This window comes from Aphelocoma coerulescens, chromosome 3 (genome assembly GCF_041296385.1).
Source record: "Aphelocoma coerulescens isolate FSJ_1873_10779 chromosome 3, UR_Acoe_1.0, whole genome shotgun sequence".
Classification (NCBI taxonomy): Eukaryota; Metazoa; Chordata; class Aves; order Passeriformes; family Corvidae; genus Aphelocoma; species Aphelocoma coerulescens.
Window position 1 is genome coordinate 122178711 of NC_091016.1, and position 18594 is coordinate 122197304.

An 18594-nucleotide genomic window follows, 5' to 3' on the forward strand; every position below is an offset into this window, starting at 1 on the left:
GAGGGAAGGAGAGAGGAGGAATTTTTTGTGGCAGTGCTGGTGGGCATGTGTTCAATTAGGGCAATTTACTGCCAAGGACAACTTTGGAAACTATAATTAATTTGATTCACCAAACTGATGTAAACCACAATGAAAAATAAATTTTAAAAAGCACTGCTTTACCCTCTCACTGCTTGGGGCCACAAACAGAACTCTTCCTCCCCTCCATCACCAGCTACAGTGATTCCCATCCTAAAATCCATACATGAACAACAGCAAGAATCACGACTTTCAGGAGACAATTTGCTCAGATTTGGAGGGGGAATGGTGTGTGGAATTCCTGGGACGCGAGGTGGGCGGCTGTGGGATTTCACCAGCGGGGTGTTTATGGGAGATACTTCCTGTTCCCAATGTTGCCTTCCCTAGACGTTCCTCCTAGGACTGGTGCTGGATGACCGGAGTGACACAGGTGCAGCCCACGGTGATGACCCTCTTCTCCAGGCGGTAGGAGTGGAGGCAGCCGCGCTGCTCCCGCCGCAGCACCAGGATCTCCTGCTTGATGGGCACGGAGTTGAGGCTGTGGTCCTCCTGCCCCAGGGGGCTCACGCAGCCGGACAGGCGGCACCGGGCGTCGGCGATCACCCGCGGGAAGCGGTTGGGATCGTCATCCAGGCTGGGGATGGGGACACAAGGCTGATTTATGCACTTGGACAGCGATATTTGGCAGGATCTCCTTGTTTATATCTCCATCATCTTATTTACCTGTGCATCCTCACTATGAGACACAAAGGATTTCCCTGTCCTCAACGTTTTCACAATGATTTCCCAGAAATTGAATCAGCACTGGGAGGGTAATATTGCTGTATCACTCTTTAGGAGCTGATGGAAGGAGTGGCGCTGGGTTAAATAATATAGAACCCACTACTGGCCTATTAATTTTTGTTTGGTTTTAATTTCAGCATTTGGAAGTTTCTTTCTGTTAGGAAAATGTGAAATTACAATGTACTCCCATCATTCTTGTCCTAGAGGAATAATTAATTTCATAATTATTTCGACCCCATGCAATGCTACAGGCTTGGGGCAGAGGGGTTGGAAAGCTGCTCAGAGGAGCTGGGGAAAGGTCTGGAGCACCAGGAGAGGCTGAAGGAGCTGGGAAAGGGGCTCAGCCTGGAGAAAAGGAGGCTCAGGGGGGAACTTCTGGCTCTGCACAATTCCCTGACAGGAGGGGACAGCCAGGGGGGGAGTCAGGCTCTGCTCCCAGGGAACAGGGACAAGAGAAAATGGCCTCAAGTTGCACCAGGGGAGGTTTAGATTGGATATTAAGAAAAATTTCTTCCCTGAAAGGGTTGTTAAGGCCTGGCACAGCTGCTCAGGGAGATGGTGGAATCACCAACCCTGGAGGGGTTTAAAAGCTGTGTGGATGTGGCACTTGGGGACATGGGTCAGTGGTGGCCTTGGCAGTGCTGGGGGAATGGTTGGGCTCAATGACCTTAGAGGGCTTTTCCAACCTAAATGATTCTGTGATTGATAAAGTGACAAGATGATTAGAAACCATTCCAACGATATCCCTTTGCACTGCAAACAGTTTCTCTTGGAGAAATCCCACCCAACATCGAAACAACAGTGTGTGTCAAGAAGTGTTTGCAATATTCACAGGACTCTGGGCATATGCTGAGAACAAACCACCACAAAAAACCATCTGTGGCACTGCCCTCACAATTTAGAGAATAATGAGCAGTTACCTGTAATCCCAAGGAGCGAGGGACCGGTTCCTGATGTCATGGACCATCCCAAAGGCAGGGTCTGAGCTGCTGATACGAATGTCAACTTTCACTGTTGTGGGGTATTTGGGATCCTTTTGGTTCAGGCAACCTTCACTCAGCCTCGCAGAGGCACCAGCCTTTCTGTGGGGTGAGCTCCTCACAGCGAGGGCTAAAACCAGCACCAAAACCAGTGATCTGAACTGGGAGAGAGAAAGGTGGCATTAATTCTGCCCAGTCAGGAACGAGAGAGCACAAAGAGCCAAGTCTTGGTTAGACTGGACCATCAATGGACCATCTTCATACATATATTTGTGTGAAATGGGCCAAGATGAGCCAATAGCACAATGGTGCTAATGAAACTCATTGTAACAGATGCTAAACCCCGATTTAAATTCTGATTCATCATTGATTCTGCACCAAGAAGAGCATCTCTCCAACAAGCTATGAAGATTCTGCTCTGCAGTCACACAGCACCGTCTTATCATCTAAAAACTGGGGTAAGGACTCAGCTGACTCTGTGCCTAAGCTTAAAACCTTGCCCAGCCACAGCTTCCTCAGGACCATAAAAATTGGCTACCCACAGGCATCTGCTGGAAATACCCCTTTTCCCAAGAAAATCTGGGGTTCTTGAGCCATTTGCAGTAGGCAGGGTTTTAGTAAATAATAGAGTCACAGAATATCCTAAACAGAAAGGGAACCACGAGGATTTGTCAAGCCCAGCTCCTCAAAAGAAGACAAAATAAAAGCAGGGCTTTTAAGGAAGTCCCAGGAGCTGACAGTGCTGCAAATGCTACCCAGGTTGAAATTCAAGCTCATAGATACCCACAGTAAAATTTCAACAATTTTGATAACATGCTGTCTGCAAAAAGGGCTCTGCCAATCCCACATCAGCAGTGCTGATGAACAAGAGATAAATAAATAATGGATAGTCCACCACACCCTTGTCACTCAATCACCAAGCAGCTGCATCAGACACACCCAGCATCCCAGTCAGCTCCCAGCAAGACCAAACGGGTTTTCTGTACAAATCAGGGCACCCGCATTCTGCTTTCTCTCATGCTGCAAATCCATCTTATTCCTTTATATTGAATATAAGTACTTACCAAAGCAGAGCTGGTGAAAGCCATGGTAACCTCCCTGCTGCTTTGGGTGGATGTCAGGGTGACAGGACACGAGAGTTCTCCTTCTCTGAGACCCTTTCAACCTTGCTTGTGTCTCAGAGCTAGTTGTGTTCTCCATTTTATAGCAAAGCTCAGGCATTGCCATCCTTTCCATTGCAGCACAGCTGGCTTACCTGACCCAAGGTTAGGAGCTGATATTGCAATTTTTAGCCCACTTCCTCCCATCTACCTCCAAAAAAGGGAAGGGCAAATGCTACTACCAGCATCCCAAATCAGCCAATACCATTTATTCAGGCAGATCAAGAGATAAGGAAAGAAAAAGAGAAAAAAAACCCAAACTATTCAGGGAGTTGTTTTTTTTTTACTCCTTCCCACCCCCTCTTTCTAATTATAGTGTTCTTTCACCACAAACAAGTGTGGATGCACTACCACGTGCCTCAAACAAACCCAACAGCAGAGATCAGCTAGCTGCAATTCAGGCACCCAACAAGGGTTTCAAAATGAGGGCAGGACATGGAACTTCACCATTTAACCTCCCCTCAGCTGCACAATCCACCCCCACCTCATCTTAGGGATCCCTGTGTCCTGCAGGGACTGGGCAGGGGAAGAATAGGTGCCATGGGGAACTCCTCCTGGGAAATCTCAGGGCACCAGGACCTGGGATGCCTTCCCCACTGGGGTGACACATTGTGCAGAATTCTGAAAACTCATACACGCCCTGTGAGGGCCCTGACCACCTTCATTGGCCTTGGCCACCATCACCAGGAGCCCCATTCCAGCTCAGCTTTCACTCCCAGTCCCTGCCTGAGCTGTAAACGGGGTAGACCTTGGCGCAGCATTTCCCCCAGATGGACTCCTTGGATACACATGGTGGGGAATAGAGCTGGGGAAGGGGCTGGAGCACCAGGAGGGGCCCAGACTTATGGAATAATCTGGAGCTAGTCCATCTCAATGTCTTTAGCATTCCCACACGCACTGTTTCTTATTGATCCACCTTATCCTTTCCTTTGCCCAACTTTCCTGTACACCCCATAAGTCTTGCACAATCCCAAAACACTCTAATGAGTCCCGTGGCGCTGTAGCCAGCAAGGTGATATGAGGAAAGCCTCTCCCATCGACTTTGGTGGGACTTACATGTGGGCTTGGGTTGACCATCCTCCTCAGACAACCCTGAAAGAGCTGGGTCAGGAGCTTCCTTTGAATTCCTCCACCTGGTCCTGCTCCTTTGTGTTCATGGAAGCTTTAATCCCTCTCAATCACACAATCCTCACTTAATAACTAACAGGAGAGAGGCATGAAAATAAAAGTGGAAACAGGATTCTGCATCCTGCAATCCAGAAAGGACCGGCCACCAACTGGAGGAGAAAGAACAGTGCATGTGCTCTTTCCCCTGGAGCACCAGCAGGTCTCTTTGGAAGTAAAAGCTATTTTTATGGCAGAAAAAACCTCCCATATAACCACTTTATGGAGCTTATTGGTGGAGAAAAGCCCTGAGAGAAACTTTTCCAAAAGCCATGTAGCCAAGCTGGAAGCAGAGGACTGAAAGGTAGGACTCTTCACACAAATTCATCTTCAGTCACCCAGGAAATCAACAGATTCATGACATTTTCAGTCCTACGAAAAATCAGAAACCTCTTACAAATTCATAGAACTTTCCAACAAAGAAGGACTAAACTGGTTGCTGCTGCCACCTCTCTCGAATCACACCAGCAGAAATCTCCATCCACTGATGCTTTACATCACTGCAGGATGTTGTGATGACTCTGTGGTCTGGTTCAACCGACAGCTCAGAGCCCAGCGACTCTCCTCATGTACATTTGTCACATTTCAGGTAACCAAGGTCACCTGAGGCAACACCAGTGCTGTGACACACGCTCCTACTCTGACTGTCCCATATATTCACCAGCGCATCTACTTAGATGCGACACGGAGCATGGAAGAGCAAGAGAGGGTAAAATTACCAGAAACCCCTTTTTTAGCCCAGAAGCTGACCTGCTTTTTTTCCCCCTGAGCGCTCAACGTGAAAGGAAAGGGCCCTACCATGAAAATGGGTTGGATTGTGCAGGAATGGGGTTGAGTGGAAACAGTTATGTGTGATGAAGCAATGACGTTATCACGCCAAATACCAGGTTATGAACTCCCACCACCGCTTTCCACTCACTTCTTGTGTCTTCAGCAGCTTGTAACTTCAGCAGGGATTCCCTCTTTGACCTGGAATTTCCTACAACTGAACTTGTCTTGAGTTGAAGTTCACTAAAAAATTTAATCTAAAAGAGGCCACCAAACGTGAATCATCATAAGGGAGGAAAAATACTTTTATTCATAGAATCACAGAATGGCTTGGGTGAGAAGGGACATTAAAGATCATCTTGTTCCAATCCCCTGACATGGGCAGGAACACCTTCCACCATCCCAGGTTGCTCCAAACCCTGTTCTTGGACACTTCCAGGGATGGGGCTGTCACAGCTTCTCTGGGCAACCTGTGCCAGGGCCTCACCACCCTCACAAGGAAGACTTTTTTTCCCTTATATATACTAATATAAAGTTATCTCAAAAAGCTTTTCCCTCTCGCACATTCAGGGCTTGGAGCAGGGATGGGGACGTGGAAATAAAAGAGAGTATTTTAATTCTGCTTACAAGGATTCTTCTACTCTTGAGTTGCTGTAAGGAAACAGCACTGTTTGCAGTGCAGGATGTGTTACACACTTAGGTTCAGGTTTTCACAGATCATAGAATCACAGAATGGTTTGGGTTGGAAAGGACCTCAAAGACCATCCAGACCCTGCAGGGTCGCCTTCCACTATCCCAGGTTGCTCAGAGGACCTTCCACAGCCTGCAGCAGCAAAGGGCTGAAAGTGCAGCCTCCAAAATCTCCAGATATTAGGGTCAAATAATAAATATTTCAGCTGCAGCAGAGAATGGGGCTTGTACCTCCAGCAGCTTGCTCCTGCCTCTCCAGTGTACTAGTTTGAAAGCAAAGCAGTGGGAGATCCCAAGTCAGAATTACAATTTAATATGAAAATGAAGATAAAGGCAATAATACAGAAACACTGGCTTAACCTGACAGAGACAGGATACAACCTGACACCCTGTGGTAGCAGTCCCATTTAAATGGTGGCTGCAGCCCTCCTGAAGTGGCAGATGCGGTTCTGTTGAAGTGGTGATCCTGTAGAAGGATCTGGTCCTCCTCGGAAGGTCCAGTGGTAGTTATGTAGCTCTTTCCTCTGGGAATCCACTAGGAAAAGCTGGCTGTGGTGTTCCAAACCTCAGATAATATCCAGGTAGGAATGCTTGGTTCCTCCCCCTGGGCAGAGCATCTCACAATGGGATGATGTTTTTTATGAGTCATGCAGTGAGGCTGGATGGCCCATTAACAGAAGATATCTCCCGGAGGGAGTTATCAGGGGTGAGTCATGAAGGAGATAAGGAACACTGCCCCACCTGCTTTAACAGCTTATGAAGATGGTGATAGAATGCATACTTTTGGTCACATCTTGCACTGTAACCTAAGACATCCTGCCACCCCAGGATTTTCCCTCCTGACAGGTGACACCGAAAGCTCACCCATGCTTTGGTTTAGAGCACAGACTGTCCACACCCTCACAGGTTACCCCGGGCAGGGTGTGCTGACAGTGCTTTGTCACACCAGCAGGACCCTGGGCCAAGTGCAGACCACAGCCAAGAGATGATAACTGGGAACACCAAAATTTGAGGGGAAACGCCACAGATACCAGCAGCAGAAACCTCTGCCTAGAAACACCAGCAGGTGCTGCTCCAGCATGACAGTGACCACGGTTCTGTGTCACAACTGCTGGCCCTCAGAGGGGACTGGTGGCACTTCTGGGCTCCCTCTATGAGTTACAGACAAACCTCATTTATGGCTGTCACCCCTGGCACAGCTTCCTGGTTTGCCCAGAGGAGTGGGATGAGCGGGATGAGCGGGAGGCAGGGATGAGATGATGCTGAAGGTGCTGTGTTGGGATTTCATCCCTAATCCCTGCAAGTCTGGGTGCTCACCTGTCCCCCAGCAGGGACGTAGGTAGGGGGGAGTGATTTCTAGGATCAATAACCCTGCAGAGAAGGGGGTGGACTAAGAGCTTAAGAAGTACAATTCTGTGGTGCAGTGTATTAAGAGCAAAGGCGATGCTCCAAGGGCTGGAGCCCTTCTGCTCTGGAGATGGGATGGGAGAGCTGGGGCTGTTCACCTGGAGAAGAGAAGGATCCAGGGAGAGCTCAGAGCCTCTTCCAGTGCCTAAAGGGGCTCCAGGAGAGCTGGAGAGGGATTTGGGATAAGGGATGGAGGGACAGGACACAGGGAATGGCTTCTCACTAAGGGCAGGGTTAGATGGGATATTGGGAAGGAATTCCTGGCTGTGAGGGTGGTGAGGCCCCGGCAGAGGTTTTCCAGAGAAGCTGTGGCTGCCCCTGGATCCCTGGAAGTGTCCAAGGCCAGGGTGGATGGTGCTTGGAGCAACCTGGGATAGTGGAAGGTGTGGCTGCTCATGGCCTGGGAAATTATTAGGAACACGTCTTGAGAGAAGGTGACATACAAAACCAACACACAAAACCAACTTTTTTGGTTGCCTCTGTTGAGCTTCCTGAATGGTTACTTTTATAACCTGTGATCTTCAATCTCAAAAGGAGCACAATGCCACTCAGTAGAGGTTGCACATTTCCCACAGGATCTTCCCTACTGAACCCCTGACATTAATCAGGTTTCTTGAGAATTACAATCTTCATTCTATTGCCTCCTCACTTTTAGTTTTCAGTATCACAAACCCCATCACCATTTTCATCCACTATGAAATTTTTAGGTTTTTTCCATCAGCAAGAACAAATCCTGAAAATTAAATATAATAGGAAATAATAATATATAAATATTAACAGATAGCAAGTGTTACCTTTTTACTTGGAAGATCAATTCCTACATGACTCTGGTTCTACCCTCCTGTCAGGGAGTTGTGCAGAGCCAGAAGGTGCCCCCTTGAGCCTCCTTTTCTCCAGGCTGAGCCCCTTTCCCAGCTCCCTCAGCCACTCCTTGTGTTCCAGCCCCTTCCCCAGCTCTTGGGTTCCAGCTCCCCTTCCCTGGGCACACACCAGTCCCTCAAGGTCCCTCTTGGCATGAGGGGCTAAAACTGAAACGTAGTTTTATAACATATAAATATTACATAATAGATAAATATTTATAATATAATAAAGTTTATAGCTCTGTTGCCCACATGGTTGAGCATCCAGGCACTGGATGATCCCTCAGTTGGTCTCAGAGGGTCAGATTCAGCTGATCCCCGCAAACCTCTCCACCTTTGGCAGTTTTTTGCTTGTCACCAAAGACCCCTCTCCCAGTTGTGAAGGAGGTACCAAGGTGGCCACCAGGATAGCGGGGATGTAGTCACCCGTATCCTGCAGCCCCGGACTACAGGATAAGGAAAAAAAACCTGATTTGTCTACCCTGGAGCTCCTCCTGGTGTCCTGTGTTGGGAAATTCAGCAGTAGCGGTTCCCCAGCTGCAGGGCAGGGAAAACAAATCGTGGAATTATGGAATGGGTAGGGACTCCTTCTACTCACCCAGGTTGCTCTAAGCTCTGTCCAGCCTGGCCTTGGACACTTCCAGGGATCCAGGGGCAGCCACAGCTGCTCTGGGCACCCTGTGCCAGGGCCTCCCCACCCTGACAGCCAGGAATTCCTTCCCAATATCCCATCCATCCCTGCCCTCTGGCAGTGGGAAGCCAGTCCCTGTGTCCTCTCCCTCCATCCCTTGTACCAAGTCCCTCTCCAGCTCTCCTGGATTCTCTTTAGGCACTGGAAGAGGTTCCAAGGTCTCTCCAGAGCCTTCTCTTCTCCAGGCTGACCAATCCCAGCTCTCCCCTCCCATCCAGAGCAGAGGATTTGTGTGTTTAACTTTCACCAATCTTAGCAGTTTTATGAGCCAGACCGTGCCTGTAGGTCCGAGGTCGCTTCTGTCACGATCCGCTAATACAAGCAGGGATCGTGATGGTTCCTTTATTGATCTCAGAGTGCAAAAGGACACAAGGGATTTCAGTCTTAATCAGAACAGTGCACCTTTATTAAGTGCCCACAACATGGTAATGCGATAGAGGAGAGAGAGAGAGATAAAGAAAACAAAGTAAAAGGGTAGAGAAGAAGAAAGGGGAGGAAATAGCTACCAACGGATGAGACGAAGTCCTCGTGGTCTTCTGCCAATAGATTCGCCTTCTTTCTGTGGGGAGATCTCTTCTTGGTTATTTCAGAAAGTCCCCTTATAGTCCTTTTCAGAAGCGAGGGGCAGCTGGCCAAGAGGTGGGGAAATCTACAGCCGTTGTTATGGGGTCCATTGTTTTGGGAAACAGGTACAGGACAGACGTGTAGGACAGGTGTACAGGACAGGTGTACAGGACAGGTGTGCAGGACAGGTCGTTCCTTTCCGCTTCAGCGCAGTCCTTCCCACCTGGGCAGCAAGGACAGCGCAGTCCATTGTTCCCTGTGGACACACCCGTAGGCAACACTTGGCAGACACCCCACCTCAGCCAGGCCAGGACTCCTGTGCTCAGTCTCTGTGCTCGGTGATGATTGTGAGGCAGATGAGGGATCTTCGGACCGTCTCTTACACCACCCCGTGACTCACGATTGTCATCAGGAGAGCTCCATCAGCACGACTTCGTAGTGTTGTTGCGAAGTCTTCAGGACTCGTCAATGTTGGTAGCATATCCCAGAAAACAGAGAAAAGAAGAGAAGAGAAAGAGAAGGGAAGGGAAGGGAAGGGAAGGGAAGGGAAGGGAAGGGAAGGGAAGGGAAGGGAAGGGAAGGGAAGGGAAGGGAAGGGAAGGGAAGGGAAGGGAAGGGAAGGGAAGGGAAGGGAAGGGAAGGGAAGGGAAGGGAAGGGAAGGGAAGGGAAGGGAAGGGAAGGGAAGGGAAGGGAAGGGAAGGGAAGGGAAGGGAAGGGAAGGGAAGGGAAGGGAAGGGAAGGGAAGGGAAGGGAAGGGAAGGGAAGGGAAGGGAAGGGTAATTTTAATCAAAATACACCTCTAATTTCTTATCGCATCTTATTTTAATACTCATGTAGTTTGTCTTGTGTCAATAACCTTAGGGGTGTCCAGAGTGGATGGGATGTTGATCAAATTGTGTACATCCACTATAGATGTCAATTGTGTTACTGTTTCATCATTCTCCAATTCATGATGTATAAGATTGCTGATGAAACAAAACCAATCAAAACTAAAATCAAGAGAACAAGGATGGGATGACACAATTTGTTCAGGACACCTGTAGCAGTAGGTGACCACTCAAAAAGAGTATCCCACCACCCATGTTCAGCATCTTTCTTTACTCTTTCTAGAACATGATGTATTTCTTTCACATTGTGATGAACAGTTACCAAGGTTTTCCATCCATTTTTCTTGATCTTTTCCAAAATTTCAATTAAATCTTGGTGAAGCAACAATTGCTTTACCAAAGTAAGGTTCATCCCAATGAAGGCAGGCAATAGTTGGTGGATCAGTGTGTAATTGGACTGTAAAAGGTGATAAGAAGTAACTGGGGCTAAATAAGAGAAATCACATCCTGTGATTTTAGTAAAGTTACAAACACAAAAATTTGAATGATTTTTAGTGTCTACTGCTAAATTCTCTATAAATACTTTATCATAAGCAGTTCTTAAGCATGCACATCCATTGCCTATATACACAAGCACTGCTTCAGGAATCTTGTTAGGATGAATTTCAAAACGACAGATATTTTGTTCTGTATCTAAACAAATGTCTTGAGCTCAAATTGCATTACTTTCACAGATGAACCCTTGTTGTTCTCGGACAATACAAGTTTCCAAATTAACAGTTTGCCACTTCTCACCAATTTGATGGGCCCATTCTCTATGCTCGAAAGGATAGAGAACAGCTCCATCATGGCTCAGCCCCAATGCAATGACAGGGAATATCAAATGCACTGAAGCATTATGTATGGTCAGTACAAAGGCTGTGGCTGTGTTTGTGATGGGATTGTAGGTAAAATTCACTAAGTTCCACCAGGATTGGAATTCTCTTTCAAAATCAGTGGCACTGTCCCAGATTATTTTCCGAATTTCAGTAGGAAAAGTGCCTTCTTCGCCTTCTCTTATAACTGAGGCAGCAACTGACTGCATCCACAATTGAACCTGGATGCAGCTGAGAGCCAAAGAAATGTTGTTTTGTGCAACACCGAGTGAGCCAATTATCAGTTTGTGGTCATTCACATTTACCTTTTCCCAGTTTGGTAATATGTTTGATAACAACCACTGATGGGTTCCCAGGGCTAATAAGGACGACTGCAGTGGTTGTTGTAATTTAGTCAAATCTCTAGTTGTGGCAGCCAAGTTATTCATTAGTACTTCTGAATCAATACTATTTAAGATTCCCAATCCTGTTCCCATAACACCGGTTATGTCTCTGCGCTCGTTTCTTAGAAGGGTTTCGCAGCCAGGTTGCCCAACTCTCGAAGGAAGTTTGCAGGAAAGGTGAACAAGCTGGCTGAACTTCTGAGACATTGTTTTGCATCAGCAACTTGACTTGTTAAAGGGACCATGCCGGATTGAACAATATTTGTTGTTGGCCTGTTCTCCTGATTACATATGGTCCAATTTCAAAAACTCTCTGGCTTAGCATAACCGGTGGTTGGGTGGTAGGTATTACAACATCGACTTCGAGTTCCCCCCAGTATTTTGTATTGTTTCTACCACACATGACTTTATGGGAAAATTGTACAGCCGTTAAGTTTAGCCAACAATCTTGGTTTTGAATTTCACAAAACAAAACACGGCTGTGAGGTCCAATGCTATAACTGTGTATAGGTTCGGTAAAAGATTCAGCAATTAATCTACATTGTATTGTAACATCGTCACCTTGGGTTACCATAAAGGGAGGAAAAACGTTATTCTTGTCACCTAACACAAGGGGGGTACTTATACCATGGTATGTGATTACTGCACTCAGTATGGACTTCACTGTGGCGTTTATTTTGGATTTATAAGTTAAACCTTTCAGGCTTGGCTGATCTGCCAGGTTATTTTGCCAATTGCACGTTACATAGGCTGGTTTGGTTAAGGTAAAGTTATACCAGCAGTCAGTTGGTTCATTTTTGCAAAGCTTCGTGATTTCAACGTTGTTGGTACTGGGGTCTAAGGTGTAGTTACCAACATTCTTCTGACAACAACACAGGATGAAGGGGGTTTGTTTGTCACACACCCACTCTGTTGTAGGCCAGAGTTTGGCCGTAATGTTGGGGTGCAAATCACTTTTCCAATCTGGTTTTAGAAAATTCCCGGCGATTGCAATGGTGGAAGCTTTCTCGTAGAGAGATCCTTCTACTTTTCTGCATCCTACCTTAATTTTTTCACCAATTGTTCCTTTTAGGATTCTAGTCCAATCCTTCCAGTCCCATCCCCATTCACTTGGACGGTATACCTCAGAGACGTGCAGTACTACAGTGGCTGGGTTTGGGCAATGATCTCTGGGATGGGATCCTAGAGCACTGGTGCACCTAATGGTAGCTTCAGACCATGGCCACTCAGCTGGTTTTTGGCCCTGGTATTGTGGTAGGATGCAGAAAAGTATCACTAGTCTTATCATGGTTTATGTGGTCTTCATGTCCCTCGGAGTTCTTCTGGGAAAAGTAAACACAACAGAGTCTGCCACCGAAGGCAGAAAGTTAGAATGATGGAATTATGCAGCGTGTATGTATCCGATGCTCTCTCCCACGGGCATCAGAGGCTACCCATGCATATTTACTCAGAGGGGTTTTTAGCACTTAGTGGTACTTCTCCTGCAGTAGGGAGGTCTACCAAAACAGGTTGTCCAGGGTAGTGTGCAGGATTCTTAGGATCATTTGGTTCCTGTAGTGAGGGAATTATGCTTGGAGCTGTTGGGCAAAAGGCAGTGATTTTGGGACACCCGTTTACCCCCCATCTATCATTCACACCTTTCACAGCTTCCCACAGCCGAACATCCCAATTTCCCTCCTGTGGTTTCAGAAGTCGTTTCAGGAGACCACTGGTCCTTTCTACAATCCCGTTAGCTTGAGGGTAGTAAGGGGTGTGAAAAGTCCATTTGATCCCTTCACCTTTTGCCCAGTCCTGTACAACTTTGGCAGTAAAGTGAGACCCATTATCAGATTGAATTTCTTGGGGTTTTGGGAAAGTTCCAAACCATCCCTGCAATGCTTTGACAGTGTTCTGTAGCTCTTTTAAAAGCATCGGCCTGGACTAACCCAGATATAATCTCTACTCCTACCAGCACAAACTGTTTGCCTCCTGACTTTTTAAAGGGGCCAATATAATCTACCTGCCATGTGTCCCATAAGCCTTTACCCTTTCTTAAATGCAGAGGGTCATCTTCCAAAGGGTGTCTTTCCAGCCATCTGCAGCATTGTTCACAGGCTGATATGCATGTTTTACACATTTCTCTGGTAACAGGCCAACCACGAGCAAGGGCTTCTTTGTACAGATCTTTTGCACCTGTATGTTTTTTTACATGCAACCATTCTAATAAGTGCTCCCAGTCCTCTGTAATTTGATCTTTTTTCACAGGACTTAGTCTTGCTAATTCATCAGCTTTATTGTTCCACTCTCCTGCTGGATTTCCATCTGTCTGGTGAGAGGCTACCCACCCCACAGCAAAATTCCCTTGACTTGCAATATTTAGAATTTCTTGCCACTTTTCCATTTGCCATACTGGGATTCTGTTAACTTCCCAATCATTTTGCTGCCAAAAAGGAAGCCACTCAGTCCATCCCTTAAACACAGCATAGGAATCGGTGTAGATACAGACAGGAGAAGTATTCTGTGCCTCACGTTGGAAAACACTCCAAACAGCTCTCAGCTCACCAGCTTGGGCGCTGCCTTCCCCCTCTGTGATAATTCCTTCACCTGAGGAGGTGTGCAGGGCTACAGCCTTGTACTTCCACACCTTTCCTTCTCGCTTGGCAGAAGCATCCGTAAACCAAGAATTTGCTGACTGTTCAGGGGAAAAAGGAGGGGCTACTTTAATGACTGAGGCAGGTTTGTCTTGGCTGCTACCCAAGTTTTCAGTCTCTTGGATTGCCAGATCTTTTACAGCTCCTTCAGTTACTGAGAAGACGCTACAATAATGTTCAATCTGAGCATACCCCTTCCTTACTGAGGCCCTCTGGGCCACCCCGTCAGGTGGGGGGGGTCCCAGTAGAGACTGCCTTAATAACGTTGAAAGGGCCTCTCAAAACAATTGGTTGTTGTCGTGCAATCTTCTCCACTTCTATGAGAGCTAAGCTAACCACAAACAATCCTTTCTCCCAGGTAGTGTACCTTTTTTCAGCATCTTTGAAGCCACGGGAGTAAAAACCAACAGGCCTTGTCGGACCCTCAGGACCCCGCTGCCATATGTGTACTGACAGCCCTGAGGAGGCAAATCCCCATTCCACCTGGAAAGGATCTGTAGGGTGAATAGGGCCCAGGGCTTGGTGAGCTGTTGCTTCAAACACCAACTGCAATGCTTCTTCTTGAGAAGCACTCCATTCCCATTTTATCCCTTTTCTTAACAAGTTATAAAGAGGTCTGGCAATTATGGAAAAATCTGGGATGTGCTTTCTCCAGAACAATAATAAGCCTAAAGCATGTTGGAGATCTTTTTTGGATTCAGGCATTTTAATCTGATGTAAAGAGGTTAGGGTATTAGGTGGGATACATGTCATACCTCCTTTCCACCAAATTCCCAAAAATTTCACTTCATGTGAACGGTTTTGGATTTTTTCTGAGGGAATTTGCAAGTCAAGGCTTTCTAAGTGGGAGATTATTTTCTGTTGGCTATCTCTCACTTCTTCTATCTCATCTCCTCCCACAAGGATATCATCAATGTATTGATAAACAGCCACATTGTCAGCTTTGGGTATTTTTTCTAACTCTTGGGCTAAAGCATGATGAGCCAGGGTAGGGGAATGTTTGTACCCTTGGGGAAGCCGAGTGAAAGTGTATTGCTGTCCTTCCCCTGTGAAAGCAGAACGGTCCATATCTTCTGGCTGTAAAGGTATCATAAAAAACATGTCTTGGACATCTATAGTTGCCATGACTGAATGAACCTTTTCTTGAATCAATGTTATCAATTCTGCCAGATTTGGGACAGCTGCTGTAAGAGGGTCTGTGTTGGCATTTAGCCTGCGAAAATCTATTGTCAGCCTCCACTTCCCATTAGGCTTTCGTACTGGCCACACCAGAGAATTGAAAGGAGAATGAGTATTAACTATTCCTCCTTGTTCTCGCAGCTCCTGTATCACTGGCTTGATGCCCTCTTTGGCACCCAGGGGAGGGGGTATTGTTTCACATCAGTTACTTTGCTGAATGGTAGGGAGGGTGCGGCTTGGAGCAGTCTGACATTAAAACGTGGTGTGCCAAAAGACCACAGGAGACCCTCTGAGTCCTCCCACTGCCTCCCAGCAAGGGCATTCACCCCTAATAAATTGGTCAGAATATCTCCAATCACCATATGAATAGAGAGTTGGTTTTCCTTTCCAGGCAAAGTGAGCTTGACTAAGGCCACATTCATAGATTCTGTCAGTCCCAAGGCATTTAAAACACAATATGGGTTCTTTGTTGGGACAATTCCACACCTCTGGGCATCTTTCTTTGTCAGCGCAGAAATGTGTGCTCCAGTGTCAATCAGAAAAGTTACAGGTGCCCGTTTAGGGCCTGTAATAGCTGTGATCATTATATCTCCTGTTTTATTTCTAGTGAGCATTCTCAGGTATACCCATACTCCATCTCTTCGCCCACCTGTAAGAAACGGAGAACCTAGTTTCCCTGGTTTTGAGCAAGAAGCTCTTTTGGCTCATTGGCCGGACTTTGAGGGAGAAGTGGCTTTGACTCACTGCCCAGATTCTGAGGGAGGAGGGGTGCACTGGATTGAACAGACGGATTCAGTAGAATCGGTTTTTGGCAGGGCCAGTTAGACACTACCTTACTCAATTTATCAAGGGGTAAGCCATCCATCACATCTCTGGGGACCCTCTTTTTGATACCTAATAACCACCAGTGCTGACGGTTAGGAATGTATTGTACATTCTCTGGTTTTTCGCTATGAGGAGCCCGAATGTACCTGACACCTTTTGTTTTGTCTGATTTTTTCTTTGGGGTTTTTATAGGTCCATATTTTCTATAGTAATTAACCAGATTTTTTGCAACCTCATTCCATGTCCAAACTTTGTGATCACCGGCAGGTGAATCTGATTGTGAACCTGGCAGCTGAGAGGGGGTTAAATATGGAGTAAACCCAGGATCGGTAGATCCGGTTTGGTCGCTCGGGTTTCCAAGGAATCTATCCAGCCTTTCTACAGGATCTACAGTAGCTATGGTTTTTTGAAGGACAATTGCTGTAGGTTTGAGTGATTCTGGAAGGCCTCGAATTAAAGGGGTCATTAGTTCAGGTTTCACAGGTAATTGCATGGGGGATTCATATCCAGGAGTTAATTTCCTTTCATAGATCATTTGCAAACAGGCAGCTTTGTGGACGCTTTCTAGAAGTTGATCAGGGGTACCAACTATAGCTAAAGGGTCTCCCCTTTCTAAAGGATTGAGTCCCCCGGCCCAGAAAGCTGCACGCTGAGTCAGGGACCACGTGCCACGTTTGTCTCTCGTTGTTAAGAAAACTCCATGTCCCCAGTATCCACTGGCCTCCTGTTCAGTTAATAGAATTTGGTCTCCTCCAGTGAGAGACACTCGGAAGACATATTCTGTCTCAGATTTGTGGGGGAGCCGCCTGTACTCCTTTTTTAAGTTAGCCAATTCACTAGCAGTGTATGGTATTTGTTTAGTGGTGATATGCAGTTCAAAACCTTCATCACTGATATATTTACATTCTGTTTTAATTGGAGGTCTCATATGAGGGCAGCAGTTTTCCCCACAATTTTTCATTAGCACTAGTTCTTCCTGGGGGTGTCTTTGGTTAATGTGAGGAGTTTCCTTTTCCTCTGTCTCTTTTGGTGAGTCAGCATTCTTTGAATTCTTAAGATATTCCTCCCTCAAAGCAGCCCGCAGCAAATGATTTTCATTCCTTTCTTCATCTAATTGTTTCTGTAAAATCTCCACTAGGTTTTGAAGGGAATCTATGATTGCTTTCTCTTCACTACATCGCTTAAAGCGGTGATCTATAGCTGCTGTAAGGCATGCCCCTAAAACAGAGCAGATTATGGCTTTATCTCGGTCAAATTTAAATTTTGTCTCATGTTGTAAGGAACGTACTCTATCAGTCACATTATCCAAATTAAACCAGTTATTTTGAGCCCATTCTTCCCCTCCCGGAGAGGGCCGGGCATTATGTTTTGCTAGCAGTGCATAAAATGCAGCTTTAACTTTTGCACTGGGGTTTTCAGTCATTTTATGAAGGGATCAAAAGCACTACAGGGAGGTAAAACTTAATTACACTGCACACAAACAGCTTCGCTGTGTCTCCCTTCGCTTCCCCGGGTGGGTGAAGAGACCAAAATCCTTAAATTACTGATGGTTGTCTCTTCACTACACCAAGCAGTCCAAATTCACACACACACACCAAAACAGTTCCCCCTTTTGCACTGAGAGATCTTTTGTGAAAAATCTGAAGACAGAGCCCTCAGCTGAGTATGGGGTGCTTTTCACCCAGGCGTGTGCAGTTTGTGGGAAATTCGAGTCACCCCCCTTGCTTTCTAGACACCGCTCACCCTTTTCAGGGTGTCGGGCTAGGTGCAGCTGGAGTGAAACATCCTTCCCCTATTACAGACTACACACAACCTTGCAACCCCTTCTGTCTGTCAGATCCTGTCCGTGACACCAGTTTAATGTCACGATCCGCTAACGCAAGCGGGGGTCGTGATGGTTCGTTTATAGATCTCAGAGTGTAAAAGGAAACAGGAGATTTCAGTTTTAATCAGAACAGTGCACCTTTATGCGATAGAGGAGAGAGAGATAAAGAAAACAAAGTAAAGGAGTAGAGAGGAAGAAAGGGGGGGTAATAGCTACCAACAGATGAGACGAAGTCCTCGTGGTCTTCTGCCAATAGATTCGCCTTCTTTCCGTGGGGAGATCTCCTCTCGGTTAATTTAGAAAGTCCCTTTATAGTCCTTTCAGCGAGGGGCAGCTGGCCAAGAGGTGGGGAAATCTACAGCTGTTGTTATGAGGCCCATTGCTTTGGGAAACAGGTACAGGACAGACGTGTAGGACAGGCATACAGGACAGGTGTGCAGGACAGGTGTGCAGGACAGGTCGTTCCTTTCCGCTTCAGCGCGGTCCTTCCCGCCTGGGCAGCAAGAACGGCGCAGTCCATTGTTACCTGCACTAATTTTCCTCAGGAATGCCTACCAGTTCCCAGTGGGCACACCCGTAGGCAACACTTGGCAGACATCCCACCTCAGCCAGGCCAGGACTGCTGTGCTCAGTCTCTGTGCTCAGCGATGATCGTGAGGCAGATGAGGGATCTTCGAACCGTCTCTTACAGCTTCGTACCCGCACAATACACCCACCCAGAGATCTTTAGGAGGCTGGAAACACACAAAATGCCCTCCAACCCTGCTGTCATGGCTGTGTTGGAGGAGAGGAGCTCCGAAATCTGGCTTTCAGAGCTCACCAGGCAGCTGAAGTCCTTCCACAGCAGCACATATCCCACCTGTGTAACTGCAGCTGCATCCCCACAAGTGGGAATTTTACAACCACCTAAGCAGCCATGCATGGGGGTGAACAGTATAGACATTTTTATTACCCATTTTTATTA

At 46.8% G+C, this 18594-nt stretch overlaps 1 protein-coding gene across 1 annotated transcript; it reads right to left on the minus strand.

The window, feature by feature from the left end:
• Positions 1-414: 414 nt before the first annotated feature.
• On the minus strand, positions 415-2869 carry LOC138107436 (interleukin-17F-like). Its single transcript, XM_069008656.1, has 3 exons — positions 2846-2869; positions 1722-1942; positions 415-652 (listed from the first exon to the last, which is right to left on the minus strand). Exons 1-3 carry the CDS (start codon positions 2867-2869, stop codon positions 415-417), a joined length of 483 nt encoding a protein of 160 aa, XP_068864757.1.
• Positions 2870-18594: the final 15725 nt, after the last annotated feature.

Excerpts from the sequence above, each read along its gene's own strand:
- LOC138107436 (XM_069008656.1), bottom strand. The coding sequence starts at position 2,869 with ATGGCTTTCACCAGCTCTGCTTTG. Across the intron at positions 1,943-2,845 it reads CTTTCACCAGCTCTGCTTTG|TTCAGATCACTGGTTTTGGT; the intron begins GTAAGTACTTAT and ends TCTCTCTCCCAG. Across the intron at positions 653-1,721 it reads CTCGCTCCTTGGGATTACAG|CCTGGATGACGATCCCAACC; the intron begins GTAACTGCTCAT and ends CCCCATCCCCAG.